Here is a 25,033-nt window from a genome sequence, read left to right as displayed (position 1 = left end):
CTCTTTTACAAAAACTAATTAAATGATTTTATTGTGTTCTGAACATGAAAATAAAACATCATAATAACTCATATTTGTATTTATATAAATGATGTTTTTTAATATTGCTTCACATTCTCTGTAAAAATAATAACACAATATACAATACTTACTCACTCACTCACTCACTCACACTCATGGACTAACATATGACAACCCGAGGTCACGAAATGTAATCTGTTTGATTCGTGTTCGTGGAGACGAATTTTCCTTTTTTTCGTGTCACTCAGCACGGACTTTCGATCTAATGTATTTCAATAGGAAGCATCTTTCGTGTCTGCACCACGTTTTTTTCTGCCACTCGGAAGCATTGTTTTTGCTCATTTGTTAATCATTTTTAAACTTTAAGCACTACATTACTCAACATTCAACCAGGAGATTTTATCCTTGTTTTTGTTGCTTTGTGCTATGGTCTACTTTTACTGTGTTGAAGACGTCAGCTAAAACTACATGATGACCCACCGCCAATTCTCTTTTAATGACATCCTCATCTTTCTTTCAACACATAAACACGAAAGTGTGCTTGATAATTCAACAATACGATGTCATGACCATCCGTATTATTTTATTCTCCTTTTATTATATCCCAGTCTCACGGCAGTTCGTGACATAGTCACGAACTGTAATCCATTGATTCGTGTTCGTGGACACGTATTTCCCTTCTTTCAATCTAATGTATTTCAATAGGAAGCGTCTTTCGAGTCCGCTCCACGGTTTTCTTTCTGCCACTCGGAAGCATTAGGACAGTAAACTAAATACTACAGTACCCATGAGCCTTTTCTACTTTTACTATGTTGATGACGTCAGCTAAAACTACCTGTTGACCCACCGCCTATTCTCTTTTAATGACATCCTCATCTTTCTTTCAACACATAAACACGAAAGTGTGCTTGATAATTCAACAGTACGATGTCATGACCATCCGTTTTATTTGATTCTCCTTCTATTGTGAGGAAGGGGGATTAGTTGTGGTTATTGACTGAATTAAAATAAAAATAAAAAATCAATTAAATTAATTAGTGGACGCCCGCATTACCCGTGAGCCTCAGCGGAGACGGCTGCTATGGAGACGGAGCCAACCCGCTTTGCGATTGGTTGATTTCTGCAGGCCGCGAATTCTCCTTCATTGCGCTCAAAACCACTTCCCAGGTAAGCCACGAGACTTGAATGTGATGATCAAATTTGTTTAAATGTTATAATTGATGCTTTTCTTTGCCATTAGACTCACATGGTTTACATGTTAGCGCAACGAATTAAAGGCCGACCAACTGTTTCCATATTAACAGTAAAAAAAGAAGAAGAAGGGAAAAAAAAAAACGACGCGCCTTTTGTGCAGTCATACAGAAAATGGGAAAAAACGTGAATTTTATTGATTTATTAAGTATTTTAGGGACAATTTGTCACATTTTAAACATTTTTTTCAACATATCTAGCCTTCACTACATAATGAACTTTTTCTGTTCTCCCTGCAGATCCCGTCACACTTCACCTTCACCCTATTTAATCACCTCATTTCCTAAAACCAAAGGCACTTTTAAGAGCCAACCTCTATCTATCTATCTATCTATCTATCTATCTATCTATCTATCTATCTATCTATCTATCTATCTATCGCTCTCTCTATCTCTCTGTCCATCTATATTTCTATCCATCTCTTCAATATCTATCTGTTCTCTCTCAATTTCTCTATTTCTCAATCTTTCTGTCTTTGTCTACTTATCTGTTATTTTTCTCTGTCTGTCTGTCTGTCTGTCTGTCTGTCTGTCTGTCTGTTGATATAATGCCAGGGGGGTCTACAAAAAAGATTTGTCCATTTTGTCAGGGTATTTTATTTTGTGCACAGAAGATCTGTTGCCATTGCAAAAAGGAGCAGCCTCTGAAGCAGCGCCTCAAGAAGAGGCTTCAGAGGTTTGATGACAAGCGAGAGGAATGGGTGTTTGGTCGTAAGAAGAACCACAACAGTGCATCCATCAAGGATGAAGCCTTAATCATGGTAGGTGCAATTTCTTACATGATGTTAAACTGTCATCTAGGACAGTGGTTTGGGCAGGGGACCCACATTTTCCACATCATGACTGTGTGAGTGTGTGTGTGAAATAAATTTGCTTGTTTATACACACACACACACACACACACAATGCCACAGTATTTCACAGTGTTTGTGTATATGTATGTGTGTATGTATGTGTGTGTGTATGTGTATATATATATATATATATATATTATTTATTTTATTTACAAAACAAGCAAATTTACAAGTACTATCCCACTTTATTAACATACACATAAATTGTACTAATATGACTAATACTGGTGAATAAGTAGGCTTATAATGTAAGGCTATTAAATAGCAGTCCCAAACTAGTTTTTGTTAATAAAATAAAGTTGGTAAGTTTGCATAAGCCACCAGAGTAATTTAAAAATATACAAAATCATACATTGTTACATTTTAGGGCTTCAGTTCCAATGGTAAACACACAATACTTAAATGAACCATGGAAACTGCTGCTGATAAATACAATGAACATCACGTGCATGCAAATCCTTACCAGCTAACACACAACGTACCAGTTACAGGATTTATTAGTGCTTTGCTTTTATTTCATTACTTACTGATGTAAAATTGCATACTCATAGTTTCTCTTGCACTATATATGAAGTGATGTAAAGCACACACCGCCACATTTTTCAATGCAATTCTGAGTTCATAACAAATACAGGCATGCATTATAACAGAATCACAGGTGCAATATACAGTTCAAATGAACTACATTCATTAAAGCATTTTACAATGTACATATGTCAAGTGTAAATGTATGTGCAGCATTCACTCATTTGGTTATAAAACATAAAGGCAGAACCTTTGTGAAAAAAAAAACTTTTTTTTAATCTATAGATCTATTAATCTATTACTCACTATCCAATTACACAGTGGTTACACAATTCTTTCAATGTAGGTGCTAAACCCAAGCTACTAATTTTGCAAAAATTTCTCTTTTACCTTCATGGTGTGAGATTCATCTTTTTGCTGTTTTTCTAAACAGAAGAGTTGGTTTTTGCTTCAACTGTATGAGCTTTTACTGTTTTCACATACTTGGTATACAAAAGCTAAACACACCACGAAGTTAAATATCCTAAATAGCATTAACCTGGATGCTGTCATTAATAATGTTATATTTTCTCAATAATTAATATTCTTAGTTATTTTTGCTGCAAATTCATAATGTTGTCATTTCATTGCAGCTTGAGAAACTCCATGCCATTGGATACAAGCCAATTCTGCTCCTTGGAAAGCAAAACAAAAAAAAAGAAAATAAGTGTGAAATATTAACCCCTCGCTGCACACTCTCCACCCGTGCCCAGGACTACCTTCAGAGGATAGGCCCAATATATGAAAACATTTTTGATGGTGAGATGCATGCATTGTATTTTCACAACTTTTTTTAGTACACAAGATTTTGTCAGTGTTTAAATCATTAAAGGAATGGCTCAACCCTAAACAATAAAACAACCTTAAATTCAGTCAATTTCAGTCCTAACCTCCTTGACAGTAGAAACTTGGGAGAGGTTTCCATTTTTATATATCCAACACATGTTCTATGATTGTAAGCAAGTGTTTAAGATTGTTTAATTTTACATTTGTTACTTTAAACAATATTGGGTTTAAACATACTACTATGGAATTATGTTTGGGATGGTGTTTCTACGAGCCATATTTCCTTTCTGTTTTCAGCCCGCATACAGTACAACAATATTTTTAATGTTTAGGCACACTGACCAAAAGTAATTTTTGTAGGGACATATACTAATTAGATCCATGATATCTGCTAAGGTCTGTTTTGGTCACTGAGTCAATGAATCAAATTGTAATAAATCTCAACTGTAGAGCTCATGATGCAGATGGACCATTAACGGAAACAGCACAAAGAAAAAGAAAACCATCAAATGCTGCCTGGATACACCACACGCTTACACTACTACTAACTTGGAGGCATAAAGCCTAAAGTTTTTTAGTGCACAACACAGTCTAGTCTAAACTAAATACAGACTCAGTCTGCAAACAAACATTACACTTGGTGTCATTTTTTGAATACATATTATGAGCACTCTGTTTTTTCCTGACTAAAAGATGTATTTGTTTTAGTCACAGAAAATCAATTAAATATAGATTTGCAGATGTATAATACATCCAGTAGACTATCAATAATTTCCCTGGAATCTAAAGTGCCCACAAATCTGGTTATGAAAAATTTGATTATATGATTCAAACAGATTAACACTTAAATATGTACAGTTCAAGTTCAATTTTTAACCCTATAAATGGGAGTGAAACAACACTTGTTTAACTTGCACAGGTTGGACCAAGGATATTAATGAGGATCAGCTGATTACGCTGCACCTCACACCCTGTGAACCATTGGAGAACACAAGCAACCGCGAGGTGGTGAGGACCACGCAGTTGGAGCAGACGGGCACTACAGAGGGGGAGATGGAGCAAACGGGTACTACAGAGGGGGAAATGGAGCAGACGGGCACTACAGACGGGGGGATGGAGCAGACGGGCACTACAGAGGGGGAGATGGAGCAGATGAGTACCTCGGAGGGTCAAGGTAATTAGGACAGATTTAAAAAGTTACAATTTATATTTGTAAAGTCTTGAAGTGTTTGACCCATGGGTTACTTTAACGTTACTTGACTTCCAGTGTTTTTTTGTTTTGTTTTTCCCCATAGAGCTTTATGCAGGTTAGGGCTGCATGATATATATTTTCAGCATCAACAATGCAATGTATGCATGTGAAAGTTACATTGCAGGACGCATGATGTCAAGTAGGGAAATTAACTCAAACATGTCACGCTAAAACATTTTTGCTGCTTGATACTAAAGTAAAACTTTCAAGTTTCTAATTTCCATGATTTAATCTACAAGAAAAGTCCATCTGATATTATATTATTAGACAGATGATAGATCTATCTGTACTAGGGCTGTTGGAACAAATTTCTTGAGTCACACACTTAAATGTCAGGGTAGGGCCGCATGATATTTGAAAAAATTAAAATGTAAAAATTTTGTTTTTCTGCACCATATATTATGATAGAAATTCACCAAAAAAAAATCACCAGATAACTTGAGTAGCTCTATTTGGAAAGAATTAACCATTCAAGGATGATTGGGTGATTTTGTAGGTGGGTGAATACACATTGAAAATAATGAACAAATCACAAGTATAAATAAATACAATAGAACAAAGATACAAATGAAATAAATAGTGCTTTTATATATTTTCAGGTAAATCTAACAGGAACAGTAATTTAATAGTCAAATGTAAAATAACACTGCATATTCTTAACTGTATAAATTAAATATAATTAATTTGTGTTAAAACTGCAAAAGTGATTTTTCCTCTTTGTTTTTTATTGTTTGATTAACATTCATGATACAGAAAGCATCACGAATATAGGCTACGGTCACTTTAAGACGATCCAAAATACTGTTACACAACCAGTTTTCTTTCTCAATTGTAACAGCATTCTGTGTTCAGGTCTGAAAGTATGAAAGTATCCAACTGTAAAAATAACACCCCTCCCATCAGGCCTCACAAATTACGCATACATTTGATTTTGGTCATTTTCTGTGCGTACTATATGTATAGTTATTTCTAAAAGCCATGCAAACTCATGGCACCAATTGAAACACAGTTTTAGAAGTGCTTACATAGCAAACATAAGAGAGAGTCTAAAATTCAGTGAATCCTTAGGTCCTTCTTGTCAGTGGGGTAAAAAGATTTCAGTGTTTGTCCATGAGCGCTTGAAGGCAATAAATTTTAAAATCAATTGGATTGTCATGAAATTTGATGAGCACATTTCATGCTAACCACACCACATGCAGCACTTCTGTGTTATATCTAGTATTTTAAATAATAAGATAAAACTTTATTTGGTATATGAGTAATTTTCTTTCTCCAAACCCACAGCTGTCTTCACAGGGTCAGCCAGGGGCACAGTCACAAGTCCCAAAAAGAAAAAGTCAGGTATGTAAATAATGTTTGTAGGGTAATTATTGGTGGATCTGATATCTCTATTAACATAGCTCATTTGTCAAGCAGATTCTCATAAGCAATTTATTTAATTTAAAGGGGACCTCTTATGCTTATTTCTATATTTATGTTGGCTTTGTAGAAGCCAACATTCTGTTTTCCTTAGACAAAAAATTATAAAGAGTAACTCCTCCTAGGGCTTTCGAGCCACATGCACCAAATTCTGACATGTTGTAGACCCTGGTCTGAAGTTTGTTGCTATTACTTTTTCTAAGCGATCCGAGTACCGTTTGTTTGTCGCAACAAAGTTTGTTGCGACAAACTTTACAAATCTAGTTTTATTCTGAAACTCCACTAGAATAGCTTTGCATGTCCACAGTTACAAAAAAATCCTTATTTATCTTAAATTGGCCCTTTTATTCAGACCCTCAGTTCATTGTCTGTCTGAAAAAAGCCATTTTAGATGGAGCAATCTAGAAGCCTACTGGTTATTATGCTAATAAGCATGCACATGATGTAAAATGTGGAGCCAAATATAATATTGTGTACGCATTTACTGAAAGAGGATGTTCTGGTCTCATATTTTTGGGGTATCTAGATGCACCAGGGACACATTTATGTTGAAAATACATTACAAACTGCATGTTTGTCATTTTTTTTTTTTTTACGTTGGTATATGACTGGACTGTAATCTTCTATCCCACAGGTGGACTAAGACATATGCCTGAGAGGAAAAAGCCACAAAAGAGTAAGTGCATGTAAATGCAGTGATTGATGCTTCCATCAGTGTGTCGACATTGCTATTTTACCCTTGGTTATTTGCTATATTTTTATTGGGTTTTTTAACTACTTACAACAGATAATTAGTCCTAACAGACAAACTATAAAATCCAACTGGCTTCAGGTGTCTAATTTGACCAAAATGCATTGCCAAGTAGTAGAAGAAGCAGCAGCAGTAGAGTATTCTCAATTGTGATCTGTGGCTCAGCAGAGGTATTGTTGTTCCAGCAAGAATACCACATTTGAACTGAGAATAGTCTGGCTATAGGGTACAAGTTAAACCTGGTTCAACTTTTGATTAAAGATAAACATCACTTGTCATCCTTGTAAGTCTGGTCACTACTTAAGTCTTCTTATTTGTTTATTTTGTTCCTAATCTAAGAAATGTGTGAAACATGTTTTTGATGTTTACAGATTGCTCCTATCACACTCGCCTAGAGACTTTCCCCATCAGGAGTGTTGTAAGAGAAAGAGTGAGAAAGGTTAGACAGTCATACAAGAAAAGCATAGTGTAGACAATATGCCGAGTGTAATATAATATTTAATTGTTAGATAGATCATTTTTGTGTTTTTATTACAGATTAGGAAGGAGCTTGTACTGAAAAATTCATTATCAGATACTGTAAATATTAACAATGACCCTTTGTATCAATGAAACTCAGTGCCTATAACCAAACATAATAGCCTTATGCTAAGAATTGAATTTATGTGTTTTAATTCTTTTTATTTTCTTGACAGGGCAAAGCAGAAATGTTGGTTGACTGGGAGCCCTGTCCAGTATGGTATGTATTCTTCTGTTTTTGTGCTTTATCAATTATTGCATGCATTATTAATTTACTTGTTAATATTTATTTGTTTGTTTGTTTGTTTGTTTGTTTGTTTTTGGCTACAATGATTTGTTATTTATCTGTTCTCTTTCACAAATGGTGGTAGTTCACAGATGGAAAATTAAACTGTTATACTTATAAAAACATGTTCTGTAATGATATGTGCTTTACACTTGTTAAAAGGTTTATGTTTATTTGAAACACCCAACTACAAACAAAGTTCAAAACAAATGTCCTTCTTTTTTTTAGTGGCAAGGAGTGGGCCCATTCCTGGCAGCCAAAGGATTCTCTCCAAATGACTAAAAATAAATAAAATGTACAATTGTAATCCATTTTGGTTTCTGCCTATTTATTACATTTTTTCTGTGCTGCATTTGAAGTGGTGAAAAGATAAATCTGACAAGATAAAATGTGACAAATGGGGTGTAACTACAAGCAGGCTTAAATAGAAATATACTTAATCCAACTCAATTTCCTTTTCAGATGTCACTCAGAAACATGTTTTTATGTGTCATGATTATAAATTACACTGGTATTTTATTACAGTTTACATAATTAATAATAATTTGTTACATTTATATGGTACTTTTCTGTGTACTGAAAGTGCTTTACATGTAAGGGGAATCTCCTCAACCACCACCAATATGCACCATCCACCTGGATGTGGCGATGACAGCCATATTGCGCCAGTATGCCCACCACACACCAGCTTATTGGTGGAGAGGAGATTGAGTGATGAAGCTAGTCAGTCATAACTTGATTTCGTGTTCTGTTGTCCGTGCTTTTCAAGTTAACTTAACCTTACAGTCCACTGTTAAGAAAGGCTTGTTTGAGAATTATGAAGCTAGAATATGGTTCAACAATAAGTGACCATCTTCATACTATTACATTCTCTGTCCCACACTCTCACTGTCTTCCACTCCAAACTTGTCAGCTGACTGTTGTCACTTTACTTCTTAAACCAATCATATTTTTGTCTCAAGCCTCTTGAACCAAACGTGTCATAGTTCTTAAAGTTTAAAGCTGTTCCTTAGCTGCTGTCAGTTGTCATTTCAGGCAAATTGACGTGACCCTCTTCCACCCCATCCACCTCCAGTCATCATTGCATTCAGCTCCAATGGATCCTTCCACTGAGCTCCACATTCATCTTATCAGCAGCCAGATTTTCAGCCCTGCATCACCACCATTGTCTGGACTCCATGCCAAAGAATATTGGTTTCAACTTGTGCATCTTGTCAGTAAATTGTTATGATGACTCTTTAATGAATAAATAGTCATTTGGTGTATTTTCATTTGTATTTTTGTCAAAGAACACAAATGAACTACAATAAACACTTGTAAAATATTATAATTTTTGTTTTTACTTTTCCATGCATCATGTTAACTCATAACACAATATGACAGTGATATAGTTGATTAAATAAATAAACAACTTGCATTGAGCATATTTAATTGAGAAATTTGTTTTAGGTGGATTACTTTGAAATGACAATTTGGGGTAGCATATAATTTAATTATAAATATACTTTTCTGGATCACCATGGTTATAGCTACTATAAATGAACAATAGTCACTAGTGTTTTTCACTAGTTAAAAGACAACTACTGATTTTTAACCCTAAACTGGACGAACTTCAAGTGTGGACGCTGATTTGAATGCTAGGTAACAAGTTCATTGGCACGTCTGTACTGGGAATTGTAGTTTTTAAATACAGTGATATATTCCCCATATTTAGAAGTTGACAGTATTAAACTGTGGATCCTCTTAAGGGCTTTAAGAGGGGGGGGGTGTTATCAGATTTAAAAATATAATTCTTAAATGGGTGAAAATTGATTGTGAGCTATTTTTTACAGCACCCCCAGTTAGTGCCCAATAGTGACTATACTCACATGATAGCTGAGGTCCAGAGCTCTCTATAACAGCTGGTCCCATGTCTGTAGACCTTTTTGTTGCTAGATTATAACATGGTCCAAGGTCAAGGTTCAAAGATCAGTATTTGGAACGCAGGGGCCATATAGAACCTTCATACTGACATGTTACTCTTCAGGTTGAAACCTTTACAATTGATGTATTTGGTTTAGCTCTAAGACAAAGTTTTAATTTTCTCTTTTCATTACCACAAGCCATCCCAGGCCTAGTTTCATAGAGCACTTTGAAGGCCCTGTATATAAAAAAGAAGCTTTTGTTTGTTTTTCCTTTTTATGTAAAAATAGTGACCAAAATGAGTCACTTTCAAGTTTACAATATGACAGAATCTGTTTTATTAGCTAATTTCTTTCAGTCCTTTAGGAAAACTTTTAATTATCACAATTTCATGAAAAGACTTTGCACAGGCATAGCTTTACAGAACCCCTTTGACAAAAATTACTAACTTGTTTGACATGGCATAATTTTTAACATTATTTTCATGATGACATGCGAGATCTATGTTTTCAGTCTCAACCCAAGTCCTTCAAGCTTTCCCACACACCTGTAGTAATGCACTGGATGGTCAGCAGAATTGTAATTTAAAAAGGCGATTCATTTTGGTCACTACAAGTTTATTACAAGGATGAAACCCCTTGAGATGAACCATCTAGTTTTCAAGAGGGTCCTTAACACATATCAGGGACACAAACAGGTGGGGGGAAAAGATGAGTATGTAATGAGCTCACTGTAATTTTTTCATGTATAATTATTACCCTATATGTCAATAGCTTGTAATTTTTCACAAAATATTGTTGCAACATTTTACAAAAATAAACATTTGGTTACCCATGTAAGCGCCCCCCCATAAAAACACAATTTCATTGGATCTATGCAAATCCTATAAATGACCTATTTTGGTCTCAAAATTTTCTCACTGAAAGGTGAGGAGTTTGCCTCTATGCATTTACAGAAACTACTGTACATAAACACAATCCAGATACAGTCCCACATACTGTACATAGACAAAAACTCTCCCAGGTCTAGCCACTCACCACCACACCAAGTTGTTTCTCAAAAAATGCCAAAATACATGCATTAAATGTAAAAATACTAATACAAAGCTATGCATACATTATGCATATACACCTTAGATACACATAACGTCTATATCTCAAGTTTAATGCCAAGAGCAGTTTGTTTGTAAATAAATAAAAAGACCTGCCTTAAAGTATTAATAATGCAGTGTGATGTCAAATTAAACAAGATTACACATATAAATGCTTAATTTATGTTTCTTTCTCCAGCTATTTACTTTCATCAACCATAAAACTTTGTTTTTAAATAATGTATGGAAAAATAAAAGACATAAAATACTCATCTTTGGAAATAATTTATTGAAAATACACCAAATGCATATTTGTCACACATGTCATAAGGTTGTATTTAATGACACTGGACTGAGGTTGAGGTAACTTGAAAAGCACCAACAAAACAGGGAAACAAGTTATTGGTCAACTGTAATAATATACAATATAAAGTATAATCATAGCATACAGAACAGTGTATTTTTCTGTTACATACAATCTAATGCATTATACAAGCACTGAATGTATTATCTAAATCTGCTGTACCAATGTACAATGTGCTTGTAAAAACAAACAAAAAAAAAGACAGTGACATAAATTGTCAAGAAAAGGTTGAATTTTCAACAATATAGGATGCATACATATTTTGATGTGATTAATCAATCAGCATACTGATAATATACAGATATAAGGCGAGTCCATTTCCTTCAACACAGTCCTTCCATCTGGGAAAATATAGAAAAACAAAAAAAGCAAGAGGTATGATAAGAAGGTGAAGTTTTAGAATGAACAAGGTGTGTAAAGCATTAATAAATACACAAATAAATAAAGAGTAACAGTAACAGGGGGGTATTCCATCAATGCAGTTAATGTAAGCTGTCCACTTGAAAAAGGCTTGCTTAAATTAACACTGACTTTCACTGCAGGCTCAAGCCATTCCACTAAATTATTAGCCACTTCTAGTCAACAGTGACTTTAACCAGGCTTGAATAAGCATGCATTGTGCATGTGCACAGAGTACATAAGCAGCCCTGAAGAGTTGAGTAAATTTTAAGGCTTGAGTTACACAGATAGTGCTGTTCCTCAAACTAATTGATAAACTGATCATCTCTTTCCTCCATCCAAAACTTCAACTAGCCAACAGTTTAGTGACTTGGCTTTTGAAACAGGTATTGTACCTTACATTCGAAAACCAGCAATTGGTGAATTGTTGCCATCAGAGTCAATCTGAAAAGAGCCCGTTTACATCACTGTAACATTCTAAAATGGTTTTGTCTCATTGTGAATCTTTGGTGTGAACTGGGCTTAAGCCACAGTAATGGCACGGAACTCTTACTTAAATTATCAAGATTTATCAAAATAAGCCAGGCTTTTCCTTTACCCACCTTGATGGAACACCCCCAAGTCTATTCTTGAGAACATATGAACAAATAAATACCTAAACTGTGTTTTCCTCTTCATCCTCACTGGTGTCTGGACTACTGAGGCCACTTGGATCTTCTGCTTCAACATGTAGAAGGACAGAGGCCTCAGGACCTAAAGCAGTCTTGTACTGTTGGAGGACAACTTGCAACTGTTCCGACACCTCTGACAGTCGTCTTCTTAAGAGACAGCAAAGTCCCTCATTTCCCTTGTCTACATCTCAAAATACAAAAGAGATTACATTAAAGACAAACTGCTTGTTAAGATTGCTTAATGAGGCCAAAAAACTTCAATGAAGATTTCATCCATTCAAATCTACATACCAGCATATTTTAATGTGTATTGTTGCCATGGTACCCGGCTAGCTTCTGTATAAACTGACTTGAGGCAACATGATCAGTCTCACTGAGGTGACTTTATGCAGTGAGCCCCAAAGCAGCAGAACTGTGTTTTGCAGCCAATGTCTGATCGCTGTTTTAAGTTAACGGTTTTCTTCTTCACTACAGTTGTGGTAAAGTAACACATTGTGTAGCATTCAGGTGTTACATCAAGAAATAGGTGTGTTTGATGGTGCTGAATTCAATGTTCAAAATTCTTTTGTTAATTTCTCCTTTTATGTAACAGCCACAGTACAACAAATACAACAAATCTATCAAGCAAATTTGAAACGTTTTAAAGCCTTACTGACCTGTTACCACCGCAAATTATAATCCTCATTTGTGGTAAAAAGAGCAATAACCCTTCTACTCCATTCAAATTGTGTGGCTGAGACTGATAATGTTTATTTTTTTCATTTGAAATTCATACTTTAAATGGATTCAACTTACCCTCCTCAGCCATCTTGTTCTTGAGAACCACTGCCAGGCTCTGCAACCATGTGCAATGTTGTGCCATCTCCAATACCAAAATGCTTTTTTCCTCTTGCAGTCGCATCGCCAACATCACTTGGTCATGCAATTGTTTCTTGATTGAAATGTTGGCTAAGAATCAATAGCAATTGTATGTATGCATGAGACAATCTTGCATAATAGCATTGCAATGTTTTGTAACTACAAATGTACCTTTTCAAGTTGATACATAATAAAAAAAACTGAAAAAACACACAAACTAAATGAACATTACAACACTCAATATGTTACATGCATCTAAGGCATGCATGTAACATATTGAGTGTTGTAATGTTCATTTAGTTTGTGTGTTTTTTCAGTATAGTCTATACAGCAGAACTGTAAATAAATTCTTGAGAAGCTTCTGGAAACTGACATACCACTGCCATGAACCTCCCATGGCCATATTTGAGACACATTGTTCTCTCCATTAAGGGAATGCTCCACAGTAGCTACATCTATGTTTGTGGCAGAGTCTTGTACAAGACCATTGTAGTGCTGGATCTCCTGAAGGAGGTGTTTTTTGTCTTCTGCCAGCTTCCTTCGAAGGCGATGGCGAAACTTGCTGCTGTCTACAAAAACATGAAGTACAGGGATAGAAGTAGTCTATAGGTAAGAATGGAATATGTATGTATGTGTATATATACATATATATGTATATATACACACACAGTATATATAAATAATTAATAGTATTACTTTATATACACACTTTATATAATTACTTTTTTAAAAATAAATAAATTAATAAATAAGAAATATAATACTATTTGTATTTCTATGTATTTGTTGAGTAGGATGCATACAGTAGCTTGATTTTTTCAATCTATTATATTATATATTTATACCATTCTGACGGTAGAGGGTTTGCTTCCGCTGCCTCACACTAAGGTAAAGACCCTCAATTGACTGCTGAAGTCCTCTGGGTGTGGTGCCTTGACTGGCATGAGATGTATCTGGTGTCTCTGTAGAATTAATAGTGAAAACAAATTCACTGTTAAAACACAGAACTGTTGTAATCCATTGATGTTCTCAGCATGATGATCTTTGGCTGCTCTTTAGTGTCAAACTTAAAATTTCAAATAGTATTAAAAAAGGAAATTTGTTGTTTCTTTTATCTGGTCATGCTTACCATCAGCTGCCCATTCCTTCACATCAGAGAGCCACTGTGACACCAATTCATCTGTGCAGTGTAGCTCTGCTTTGAGTTCATCTAGCCTTGTAGTCTCATCCTGGAGTCTCTTACAAGTCTGATTAACAATGTTAATAATACAATAATCAGGATTAAAACTTGGCAAGCGCACACAACAAAAGGACACACAAAACAATTAACAGTAGACTTACCTTCACATATCTTGTGGAAAGTGCCTGATGTAGAGAGAGACTTTTTTTGTGGTTCCACCCCACTGCATGCAAAGTAACCATGTCCACCCGTGCTGTTGAAAGCAAATAATGAGGATGTGATGCATAATCTAATAAAAGTATGTAGGAATTTTGCAAACACTCTGATCACCTGCTTTGGACATATATTTGGTAGTCAGGGCACAACGTGACAGGTAGCTGTTCACTTGCTCCACCTCCTCTCCGGCTGTTGTTCCTGCTCCTTCCTGGTTCCTACCACTCCATTTAATCTGTTAGTAAAGGGTGGAAGAAATTCAAATCAATTCAAGTAAATTTTATTTATATATCCCTATATCACAAATTGCCTCAAAATGCTCTACAATCTGTACAAGAATTTGTAAAGCAAAAAGGCTACCTAGTATAGTAGCCTTTTCATTTCATATTATTAATGTGCGTGTAAACATTACAAATGTACATATGTTGCAAATATAGTATACATACCTCACACTTTGTAGCATGGGCTCGAGCATGCATTATGCTGAGGAAGGGTTTCATTTCGGTGAGCTCCTGAAGGGCAGGAAGGACTCGAGCAGCTTTTTCCAAGTATGGCCAATATTTGCAAGCCACATCCATAGCAAAAAATTTTGCCTTGGCTGGCATGAGCTCCTTCTGAAGATACAGGGGGTAGGCAAATATCTCCCCTCTGTACATATTAAGGGCCTTCAGAAGGAACCCATGGCGACACACAGCAACCTCCATCCCCTCTTCATCCAATTTGGAAGCCTTCCTTGACGTCTCCCTCGCTGCTGTCCACTGGGAGTCCCCACATGTGCCTCTTCCCTGTGTCTATGACACACAAACACAGCAAATCAAATAAAAGCAATGGTGTCTTACAATATGTAGCATTTATTCTCTCAATTTGATTTTAGAGTACTTGGTAGGCAGAAGTAGTTGAAGTGGGGAGGAAATCAAGGTCAGACACGTATGTTTTTTTTGTCAACTATTTTGTGAAGTTAAGATAAAAAACTTGCATTTCTCAGTGCTTTCTGTATGGTGTCGACAAATGTAGACACCACACTGTCTTCAGCCACAAAGAGCCCTTCAAAAAAACTAGGATCATCAGAGCTGAGAAAGAAAGAAAAATAGAGAATCCATCCATTATATATAAAGTAAATAAATAAATCAATAAAAAGACAAACAAAAACCACCTTGTGTTTCGGTGAAAGCGATATAGCTTTCTGTTCCCATCGGCAGAAACAGCCAACATTTCCGGCGTGCAGGCTGGGCAGGTGAAAGGTGCACTACAGCAGAGCTGGTCTTCTTCAAAAGAAGCGTAGAAAAACTCCAAAAAGCTCCGCTGCAGTGCATCACCGTTGATATGTCCTTTCTGGAAGATATATAGAAAGAAATAGTATTTGTGATGTTGTCTGCTTATGGAAAGACATGTTATAAGTAATAATTACACTTACTCTTCCTCCACACTTAGTCCGATGCTCCAACAGCTTTGCAAAGGCTTGTCTGGAGAATCCTGGAGCGATGACCTTGAGCTCCTGAAAGGAGCTCAGGAGGTCCAGTGTATAAAGCGTTGAATTGCTGACAGAGGCTGGCCAATATCCACTCCTAAGGAGGTCCTTTGAATCAGGAGTCCACTGCTGCTGGCATGTTTGACATTCATATAGTGGCTGATGCAAGTCAAAACGCCCTTGGAACAAAAAAGTTAATTTAAAAAATTATAAACAAACATTTACTACTTATTTTTTTTTTTACAACAGTTCATTCTGCACATTGTGAATGGTTGAGAGACATTGCTTAAGTTCCTATAATCCCAGTATAGCACTCATACTTCTTGAGAAGTATCACACCTACATTGTTTACATTTGTCTAATTCACCAAATTCCAAATAGCTGTATCGATTGGACTTCATCCTGGAAGCATGCAAAGGATGTAACTGCTTTGCAACAGCTAACTATTTTTTTTTTTGTTTGCAGAGGACAAAAATAAAAAAAAGATGTCTATTTGTTCCAGTTAATGTCAATACCATGGGTGTTGACGGGCACAATGTCACAGCACACCAGTATGAAAAACATCAAATCTAAAATAGAAATCTAAGTAGTGTATATTGTTTTTACCATTGATGGTAATCAAAATCACCGGTTTGCCTGGTAATACAGTGAAGTTTGTGCCTTCACAGGAGCAGTCTGGCACCTTCACAGTTGGCAAAATGCAAGCTGGCAAAAAGAAAGAAAACCACTAATTTTGATTATCTGTAACTGGCTGCTGACACACATGAACAGCAACATTAAGACTTTCATGAGAACGTACCTTGCTCATGGGTGCAATATCCACCTTCTCCTTTAATGATGCATGAGGTTGGAGGAATGGCTTCAAAAAACCCTCGAATCACACTTTCCCTGTTGTGGAGTGGCTGCTTTTTGTGATGCAATACATCACAGTCCCCACAGAACCAATCCTCAGGAAGACACTCTCTGCACCTAGGGAGAAAAAACAAAACAAAAAAACATTCTAATATAAATACATTATTTCAGGTGAATAATTTAAGTTATTTCAAATTTACTTTGAGTAGTTCTGATTTGATTTTATAGGACTGCATAATAGCTCGATGTTTAGCAATATCACCTCACAGCACAAAGTTCCTTAATGAAAATTAACTTGTCATTAATGTGGTTTTCAACTCGGTATCCAAGTTTTCTACCGTTCCACAAGACATGCAACTTAGCTTATAAAGCACGCTACTGAGCATTACTTCTCAGCAAACTGACCCTGGGTAATTAAAGTTTAATATTATTGAAAACCAACCTAATAACAGCAGGCTCGTGGCAAAGGCAACACAAGGGATGACCAACAGCCTCCTTTGCGATAAGGCATTGTAGGTGGTATGGTCTTGCCTCTTTCCAGCGCCCTGAGGCTTTCTGCTGCCGAAAAGACCATGATGAAGCAGAGCTTCTTTGAGGCTCAGCAGAAAGACATGATGCCAAAATATTTGAGAGTCTCTCCATATTTTTCTCTGTAAAGAAAATACAAAATAAAGCTGTAAAGGACGATGAGGGCCAATTAAAAAAGTCAACTGATCAATAATTTGAATAAACTTTCATGATTCAGTATCAAACTGGACCACATCTTTACTACATTGTGTTCTTAATCCATCTACTGCACTGACAGTTTTGTCTAAGGGTTTTGTCTTTAATTACTTTACTTTTACATGAATTTTAGATTTAAACTTAAATCCATCACTGTTATTTACCAAATTCCTCTTGAGGATTTAGTATTTCTGAGGGAACCTCCACACTGGATGACAGGGAACACTCAACCGGAGGGTATGTGACTGTAAAACACAGAAGAATGACAACAGGTTAGGCTATAACTGCATTAATGTTGTTTTTTTCAACCTACTGTATATACTGAACAATTTTTGAAATCAGACATATTTCTGTTAAGTACTTGGTAATGTCTTCTATAATAGTGCCACAAAAAGGTTTATGAACTTTTTAATGTCTTTTTGGATATTGGAGAATTTTACATTCTCAATCAATCAATCAGTGTTCTAATTTCAGTTGGTCCACTATTTACATAGGAAATTTCAAAAAACGTCAAATAATTCACATATAACCTGTAGCTGAGGCTTTGCGTCGCCCTCCTCGCCTTCCCCTTGGCTTGCCACGACCTACCCCTCTAAAGACCCTTTTAGAGGTCCGTGGAGGTTCTCCTCCAGAGCCTGCACGTTTCCTCTCCAAAGTTGCTCTCTGTGTGTTGGAGTGAATATTTCTTGTAAGACTGATAATGTTCAATGTACTGGAATCAAAAGAAATGTAACTAGTGAAAAGAAAACACAACATAGTGTGTTAGTAAGGTGTTAACGGCTTGAATGAGCCTTGGCATAGAAGTCTCTAACTCAGGGGATGGAGCTCCATTCTTCCAAAATATATTCCCTCATTTACATATGCCAGAGAGCATGATAGGATGTTAATTGCTTAACTCATCATGCAATATACCTGTCTGAAATCTAATACACTCATCCTTCCACATTCATTATGTTTTTACTTTAATTTGTCCCCCATCTGTATGTTCAAGTATAACATGATTGAGGTATATAAAAACTCTGACCTTGCATTCAGCTATAAGGCGATCAATTTCCATTTCAAGAACCATGTGTTTCCCCTCTTGGTAATGGGGGTTTTGTGGGTCAAATACATATCTGGTGGCCATTGCAACACAGACTGATACAGACAGACAGACAGACTGATAGACAAAGAAAAATAACAGATAAGTAGACAAAGACAGAAAGATTGAGAAATAGAGAAATTGAGAGAGAACAGATAGATATTGAAGAGATGGATAGAAATATAGATGGACAGAGAGATAGAGAGAGCGATAGATAGATAGATAGATAGATAGATAGATAGATAGATAGATAGATAGATAGATAGATAGATAGATAGATAGATAGAGGTTGGCTCTTAAAAGTGCCTTTGGTTTTAGGAAATGAGGTGATTAAATAGGGTGAAGGTGAAGTGTGACGGGATCTGCAGGGAGAACAGAAAAAGTTCATTATGTAGTGAAGGCTAGATATGTTGAAAAAAATGTTTAAAATGTGACAAATTGTCCCTAAAATACTTAATAAATCAATAAAATTCACGTTTTTCCCATTTTCTGTATGACTGCACAAAAGGCGCGTCGTTTTTTTTTCCCCCTTCTTCTTCTTTTTTTACTGTTAATATGGAAACAGTTGGTCGGCCTTTAATTCGTTGCGCTAACATGTAAACCATGTGAGTCTAATGGCAAAGAAAAGCATCAATTATAACATTTAAACAAATTTGATCATCACATTCAAGTCTCGTGGCTTACCTGGGAAGTGGTTTTGAGCGCAATGAAGGAGAATTCGCGGCCTGCAGAAATCAACCAATCGCAAAGCGGGTTGGCTCCGTCTCCATAGCAGCCGTCTCCGCTGAGGCTCACGGGTAATGCGGGCGTCCACTAATTAATTTAATTGATTTTTTATTTTTATTTTAATTCAGTCAATAACCACAACTAATCCCCCTTCCTCACAATAGAAGGAGAATCAAATAAAACGGATGGTCATGACATCGTACTGTTGAATTATCAAGCACACTTTCGTGTTTATGTGTTGAAAGAAAGATGAGGATGTCATTAAAAGAGAATAGGCGGTGGGTCAACAGGTAGTTTTAGCTGACGTCATCAACATAGTAAAAGTAGAAAAGGCTCATGGGTACTGTAGTATTTAGTTTACTGTCCTAATGCTTCCGAGTGGCAGAAAGAAAACCGTGGAGCGGACTCGAAAGACGCTTCCTATTGAAATACATTAGATTGAAAGAAGGGAAATACGTGTCCACGAACACGAATCAATGGATTACAGTTCGTGACTATGTCACGAACTGCCGTGAGACTGGGATATAAAAGGAGAATAAAATAATACGGATGGTCATGACATCGTATTGTTGAATTATCAAGCACACTTTCGTGTTTATGTGTTGAAAGAAAGATGAGGATGTCATTAAAAGAGAATTGGCGGTGGGTCATCATGTAGTTTTAGCTGACGTCTTCAACACAGTAAAAGTAGACCATAGCACAAAGCAACAAAAACAAGGATAAAATCTCCTGGTTGAATGTTGAGTAATGTAGTGCTTAAAGTTTAAAAATGATTAACAAATGAGCAAAAACAATGCTTCCGAGTGGCAGAAAAAAACGTGGTGCAGACACGAAAGATGCTTCCTATTGAAATACATTAGATCGAAAGTCCGTGCTGAGTGACACGAAAAAAAGGAAAATTCGTCTCCACGAACACGAATCAAACAGATTACATTTCGTGACCTCTGTCACGAACTGCCGTGAGACTGGGTTGCATATGAACACAGGTCAGTTTTTTAAAGTAAGAAATAAGTTTATACAATAAAATAGATCATCATTTGCAGGTAAAAGGAGTTTATGCTTTATTTTTAATATAACAAGCTGCATTTTGGTTCTTACAGTTTTTTTCAGCTGCTAACAAGCATTGTTCAATACTGAAACCATATTTTCAAAACTCTTCACACAGTCAGCATTACCAGCATGAATGTGTGCAAAACAGTTAATCTCACCTACAAAACTCACTCAGACCAACAAACACTGGCAACAATTCTCATTCAGAAAACACACATTTCATTCACAACACACTGACCTAAAAAAAACACTAACAGGAAGCATTACATAATTGATGAACTTTTCTTATTTAAAATTGATTTTACACATAAATCAGTTCTTCATATAGAAAACTGTAACACAATCTCACTTTATTGAAAGCATTTGTAACACAAATGAATCAGAAATTAATCAAAATTTGATATGAATATAGTACTTGAAAATTATAACCAAAAGGTGAAAAAAGAGGGAAAAAACTCCAGGGCTGCAATGATAATAAAAAAGAATAAATAAAATACATTCTACACATTACTGTAACATGTGTAGTTGTTCATTACAGTAAATTAAAGTTCTAGTCTGCTCTCTCTCTTGCATTTGGCCTCAAGTTCTCATCAACATCACCTTCCACCTCTACGCAGATTAAAAACTCCTCTATGGGGTTTAAGAAAGGGGAGTATGAAGAAGAAGAAGAAGAAGAAGAAGAAGAAGAAGAAGAAGAAGAAGTTTTATTTATATAGCGCCTTCCCGTAGCTCAAGGTCGCGTTACATTTCACAAATACAGTACATTCAGACATTTACATATACATCTATATATACACATCACATAATACATATAATTGCATTATCCGAAATGCTTGTTAAATAGATATGTTTTTAACTGGGACTTAAATGCACCCACAGATGTGATGTTTCGTAGTGTAGGAGGCAGCGAATTCCATAATTGAGGAGCATTTATACTAAATGACATTCCACCAACAGTAGACAGACGGAAAGGAGGGATGGACAACAAACCAAGTTCAGCTGATCTAAGGGACCGGACAGGGCGGTAAGGGGAGAGTAGGTCAGACAGATATTGGGGAGCAAGACCATTTAATGCTTTGAACGTTAGAAGCAATACCTTAAAGTGTATACGTGATGCTACAGGTAGCCAGTGAAGGTCATAAAGCAGTGGAGTAATGTGAGCAGAGCGCCTAGTGGAGGTGAGGACTCTTGCTGCTGAGTTTTGAACATACTGTAATCTTGCGATAAGTTTTTTTGGAAGACCGAGAAATAAGGCATTGCAATAGTCCAGACATGAAGTGATTAGTGCATGAATTAAGGTTTCAGTATCAGCTATGGTGAGAGAAGATCGGAGACGAGCAATATTACGAAGATGGAAAAAAGAGTTTTTAACAAGAGAAGAAATGTGAGGGCCAAAAGATAGATTAGAATCGAATAAAACCCCAAGGTTACGGATTGATGACGAAGGCTTAATGTGAGTTCCATGAACATCAAAAGACTGGTTCATCGTTTTGACTGTGGCAATAGAACCAATCAATAATATCTCAGTTTTTTTATCATTCAATTTAAGAAAATTCCAGGACATCCAATATTTAATGTCCCTGACACATGCTGTGAGTGAGTCAGGCAGAGATGGAGCATTGGAGCTGGTGGTGAGGTAGATTTGAATATCATCTGCATAGCAGTGGAACTGAAGTCCATGCTTGCGTATGATGTCACCGAGTGGATATATGTAGATGATAAATAATAGTGGGCCAAGAACCGAACCTTGAGGAACACCCTGTGTGAGTGAAGCAGTAGCAGATCTAAACCCTTGTATAGTGATGTAATACTTTGTCACTAATGTAGGAAATGAGCCAAGAAAGTGCAGAGCCAGTGATGCCAATGTCAGAAAGCCTAGAGATCATTAAATCATGGCAGACTGTGTCAAAAGCAGCGCTTAAATCAAGAAGCAGCAAGATGTTTATCATGCCTGCATCCATGGACAGAAGAATGTCGTTAACCACCCGGAGGAGAGCCGTTTCAGTGCTGTGTGCTGGACGAAAACCAGACTGAAAAGGTTCAAAAAGGCCATTTTTATCCAAATAAGACCGCAATTGCGAAGCAACAACCCTTTCAAGGACTTTGCTTATGAATGGTAAGTTGGATATCGGTCTGTAATTGTCCATCTTTAGGTGGTCTAGGCCTGGTTTTTTAAGAATCGGCGTCACCGCAGCCATTTTTAGATCTGCTGGAACAACGCCGGACGACAGACTACAGTTAATCATATGTGTTATGAAGGGTGCAACATCAGGGACTCACAGCTTAAGCAGAACAGTAGGTGTAGGATCAAGTTGGCAGGATGTGGAATTTAACTTCGCAATTAAATCACGTATGGCAATTGGAGTAGTTAAAGTGAAAGCAGAGAGAGAGTTTGTAGAATGAGCTGAATCAGCAAACATTAAATGAACATCTGAATCACGTACATGAGGAGTGTTTTTGGCAATGGATGCAGTGATTGACTGTATTTTGTCAGAGAAGAATTTTGAAAAGCTATTTACAAGCCCCACAGAACCCGACATAGCAAGTTGTGGTGGATTTGTGAGTTTGCTAACCAAACCAAAGAGCGACTTGGGCCTGCACTTGGAATTCCTAATGGTAGAGGTAAAATAAGAGGATTTTGCATCGTTAAGAGCAGTACGGTACTTATGCCAGTGTTCTTTAAAAGCCAAGGAGTGTACGATAAGCCCAGTTTTCCTGTATAGCCTTTCTAGGCGGCGTCCCTCAGTTTTTATCATTCGCAATTCAGGAGTGAACCAGGGTGCAGTCCGAGTAGATGGAACCAGTCTAGTTTTAATGGGAGCATGCTTCTCAAGTATTCGAGACAAAGCATTATTGTATATACAGCAGATTTCTGAAGGACAGTTAGATAGTAGGCATTCTGACAAGGTAGAAGCCCTAATTGAATCAGAGAAAGAAGATGGATTTACAGAATTGATTTTACGATAGGTCAGCATTTTCTTCAGAGGCGGTATAGATATTGGAAAACTACAACTGAAATTTATGATTTTATGATCTGAAAAAGCAAAATCAGAACCACTAACAATAATATTATTTAAGCCAGATGTACATATGAGATCCAGTATATGGCCCCTGGAATGAGTAGCAAAAGATACATGTTGGGTTAGGTTGAAACAGTCCAGGACAGACGTCAATTCATTGCATTGAGCAATATTTTCATCTATATTAAAATCACCAAGCAAAATGACAGATGAATAAGTACCACAGACAAGAGTTAGTAACGCACTGATCTCAGAGAAGAAATCAGACAACAAATCAGCATGACATTTTGGAAGTCGGTAAATCAAGATTACAGCCAGTGACGATTTGCCAGACATTTTCAGCGCGAGATATTCAAATGCTGTAACGTCATGCAACTCTATCTTTGAAATCTTAATAGTCTCACGGCAAACTACAGCCAGCCCACCATCTCGACGATGAAGACGTGGCTGAGCGACGTAGATGTACCCAGGGGAGTTAAGAGATTCAGGTTGAGAAGATCATTCGGCATCTGCCAGGTTTCAGTCAGAAGTAGCATGTCCAGGTTTGTGTCAGAAGCTTTAGTAGTCAGAGAGTGAGTGTTCAGCAGCGCACATCGCAGGTCTGATGATGAACCTCTGCAATTTCGGCGGTCAGGATCAAAACGCAATGATCTTAGATTTCCAAAGTTAGTAGATCGATTTTCCAGCTTCGTTGCGCCCGACACACGGGTGTTGGTAGAGACGACCGGAATATTATTAGAGGACGAGTGGTGATAAGTCAGAAGTTTCTTCCGCGAGCGATGTGTGTAGCGCGGTTGGCGTAAGACTCCAAGTTGTTCACACCACTTATAGGTGTCCGGAGCCAATCGAAACGGCCCTTTAAAATGTTCTGAGATGAGCTGCAGAGAATTGTAAAGCCATCTCGGGGAAACTAATTTGATAAACGTCATTCAATGACAGCACGTACCAAAAAAGGCCAAAAAACAAAGTCTGCAAATTCATACGTGTCGACATGACCGGAGATGTGCAACGCAACCTACAACAACAGTTTAACGGTTTAAACTATGTTAGCCAGAACCATATCAAATCCGAGATCCACAGGATCCACAGAAGGGAAGGCTACCCAACCATACCAAGGATTTACACCACAGAATGATAGAGAGAGGGGAGACTCACAATATCAGATGTCGCAAGGGATATGAGGATAGAAATGGAGAGGGCTCGTAGCCGAATCTGTGTGACAGGATCACGAGAACAGCGAGGTCAGTTATCCAGAAAACTTTTTTTAAGCATGTTTGTAGTCCAGGAGTTGGTGTAAAATAATCCAGGGAATTAATCCAGAAAGGTTGATGCAAGAAAGAAAAAAGAAAAAAGAAAAAACATATCCCAAAAAAAAGAAAACAGACGTGACAACAGCAAACAGGTACCAGCGTGAAGCGGCAGCACAGGTGCGCCTAGCGTTCTCACACCGGAAGTCTAAAAAAAAGAGTATGGAGGCAGGTATAATCCTGACATCCTGGGACGTAACACAAACCACTCTGTGACTGCAGCAGAGTGGTGGTGTCACTATGTGACACAGTGAGACAAAAGGCGAGTGAGGATCCAAATGCAGTTGATGATTTAATGACAAAACACGAAACAGATAAGCAGGCAAAACAGGCTAGAACACTGAGCGGAACAGGGAACAGGAACAGACAACATAACACACCAAACACCAACAACGACCAACACCAGGGAAGTGAACAGACAGAGTAA

At 36.9% G+C, this 25,033-nt stretch overlaps 4 protein-coding genes and 1 pseudogene across 20 annotated transcripts in view; 3 read left to right on the top strand and 2 right to left on the bottom strand.

Moving 5' to 3' along the window:
- The window catches only part of LOC113650187 (B-cell receptor CD22-like), a 1,781,460-nt gene that overhangs the window by 701,930 nt on the left and 1,054,497 nt on the right, over window positions 1–25,033 (top strand). The window lies entirely within an intron of this gene.
- Window positions 1–25,033, bottom strand: part of LOC113663360 (antigen WC1.1-like) — an 870,979-nt gene that overhangs the window by 85,951 nt on the left and 759,995 nt on the right. The window lies entirely within an intron of this gene.
- The window catches only part of LOC113663456, a 644,552-nt pseudogene that overhangs the window by 537,931 nt on the left and 81,588 nt on the right, over window positions 1–25,033 (top strand).
- On the top strand, window positions 205–8,013 carry LOC113653815. 10 transcript variants are annotated; one of them, XM_047803985.1, is made up of 11 exons: window positions 205–1,188; window positions 1,883–2,032; window positions 3,283–3,448; window positions 4,395–4,649; window positions 4,771–4,782; window positions 6,012–6,068; window positions 6,781–6,822; window positions 7,269–7,336; window positions 7,435–7,476; window positions 7,593–7,636; window positions 7,931–8,013. In XM_047803985.1, the coding sequence occupies exons 2-11, from the start codon at window positions 2,030–2,032 to the stop codon at window positions 7,992–7,994; spliced, it is 753 nt and encodes a 250-aa protein (XP_047659941.1). In that variant the 5' UTR covers window positions 205–1,188; window positions 1,883–2,029; the 3' UTR covers window positions 7,995–8,013. The 10 variants fall into 10 exon arrangements, 9 of the variants coding, with proteins under 9 accessions (XP_047659941.1, XP_047659933.1, XP_047659936.1 ...); XM_047803977.1 differs by lacking the exon at window positions 205–1,188 and having other exon boundaries at window positions 1,680–2,032; XM_047803980.1 differs by lacking the exon at window positions 205–1,188 and having other exon boundaries at window positions 1,682–2,032; window positions 7,788–8,013.
- LOC113659875 lies at window positions 10,964–20,053 on the bottom strand. 5 transcript variants are annotated; one of them, XM_027172929.2, is made up of 19 exons: window positions 19,188–20,052; window positions 18,447–18,865; window positions 17,953–18,085; window positions 17,587–17,667; window positions 17,142–17,349; window positions 16,647–16,816; window positions 16,454–16,552; window positions 15,794–16,026; window positions 15,533–15,711; window positions 15,356–15,449; window positions 14,826–15,170; window positions 14,497–14,614; window positions 14,328–14,419; window positions 14,116–14,233; window positions 13,832–13,948; window positions 13,364–13,555; window positions 12,924–13,076; window positions 12,113–12,315; window positions 10,964–11,399 (listed from the first exon to the last, which is right to left on the bottom strand). In XM_027172929.2, the coding sequence occupies exons 2-18, from the start codon at window positions 18,546–18,548 to the stop codon at window positions 12,113–12,115; spliced, it is 2,637 nt and encodes an 878-aa protein (XP_027028730.1). In that variant the 5' UTR covers window positions 18,549–18,865; window positions 19,188–20,052; the 3' UTR covers window positions 10,964–11,399. The 5 variants fall into 5 exon arrangements, 3 of the variants coding, with proteins under 3 accessions (XP_027028730.1, XP_047659914.1, XP_027028732.1); XM_047803958.1 differs by having other exon boundaries at window positions 18,447–20,052; XM_027172931.2 differs by having other exon boundaries at window positions 12,113–12,309; window positions 18,447–20,051.

The sequence above is a fragment of the Tachysurus fulvidraco genome, chromosome 19 (assembly GCF_022655615.1).
Source record: "Tachysurus fulvidraco isolate hzauxx_2018 chromosome 19, HZAU_PFXX_2.0, whole genome shotgun sequence".
NCBI lineage: Eukaryota > Metazoa > Chordata > Actinopteri > Siluriformes > Bagridae > Tachysurus > Tachysurus fulvidraco.
The sequence above is the reverse complement of the archived record's forward strand: the minus strand, read 5'-3'. Positions and strand labels throughout refer to the sequence as shown.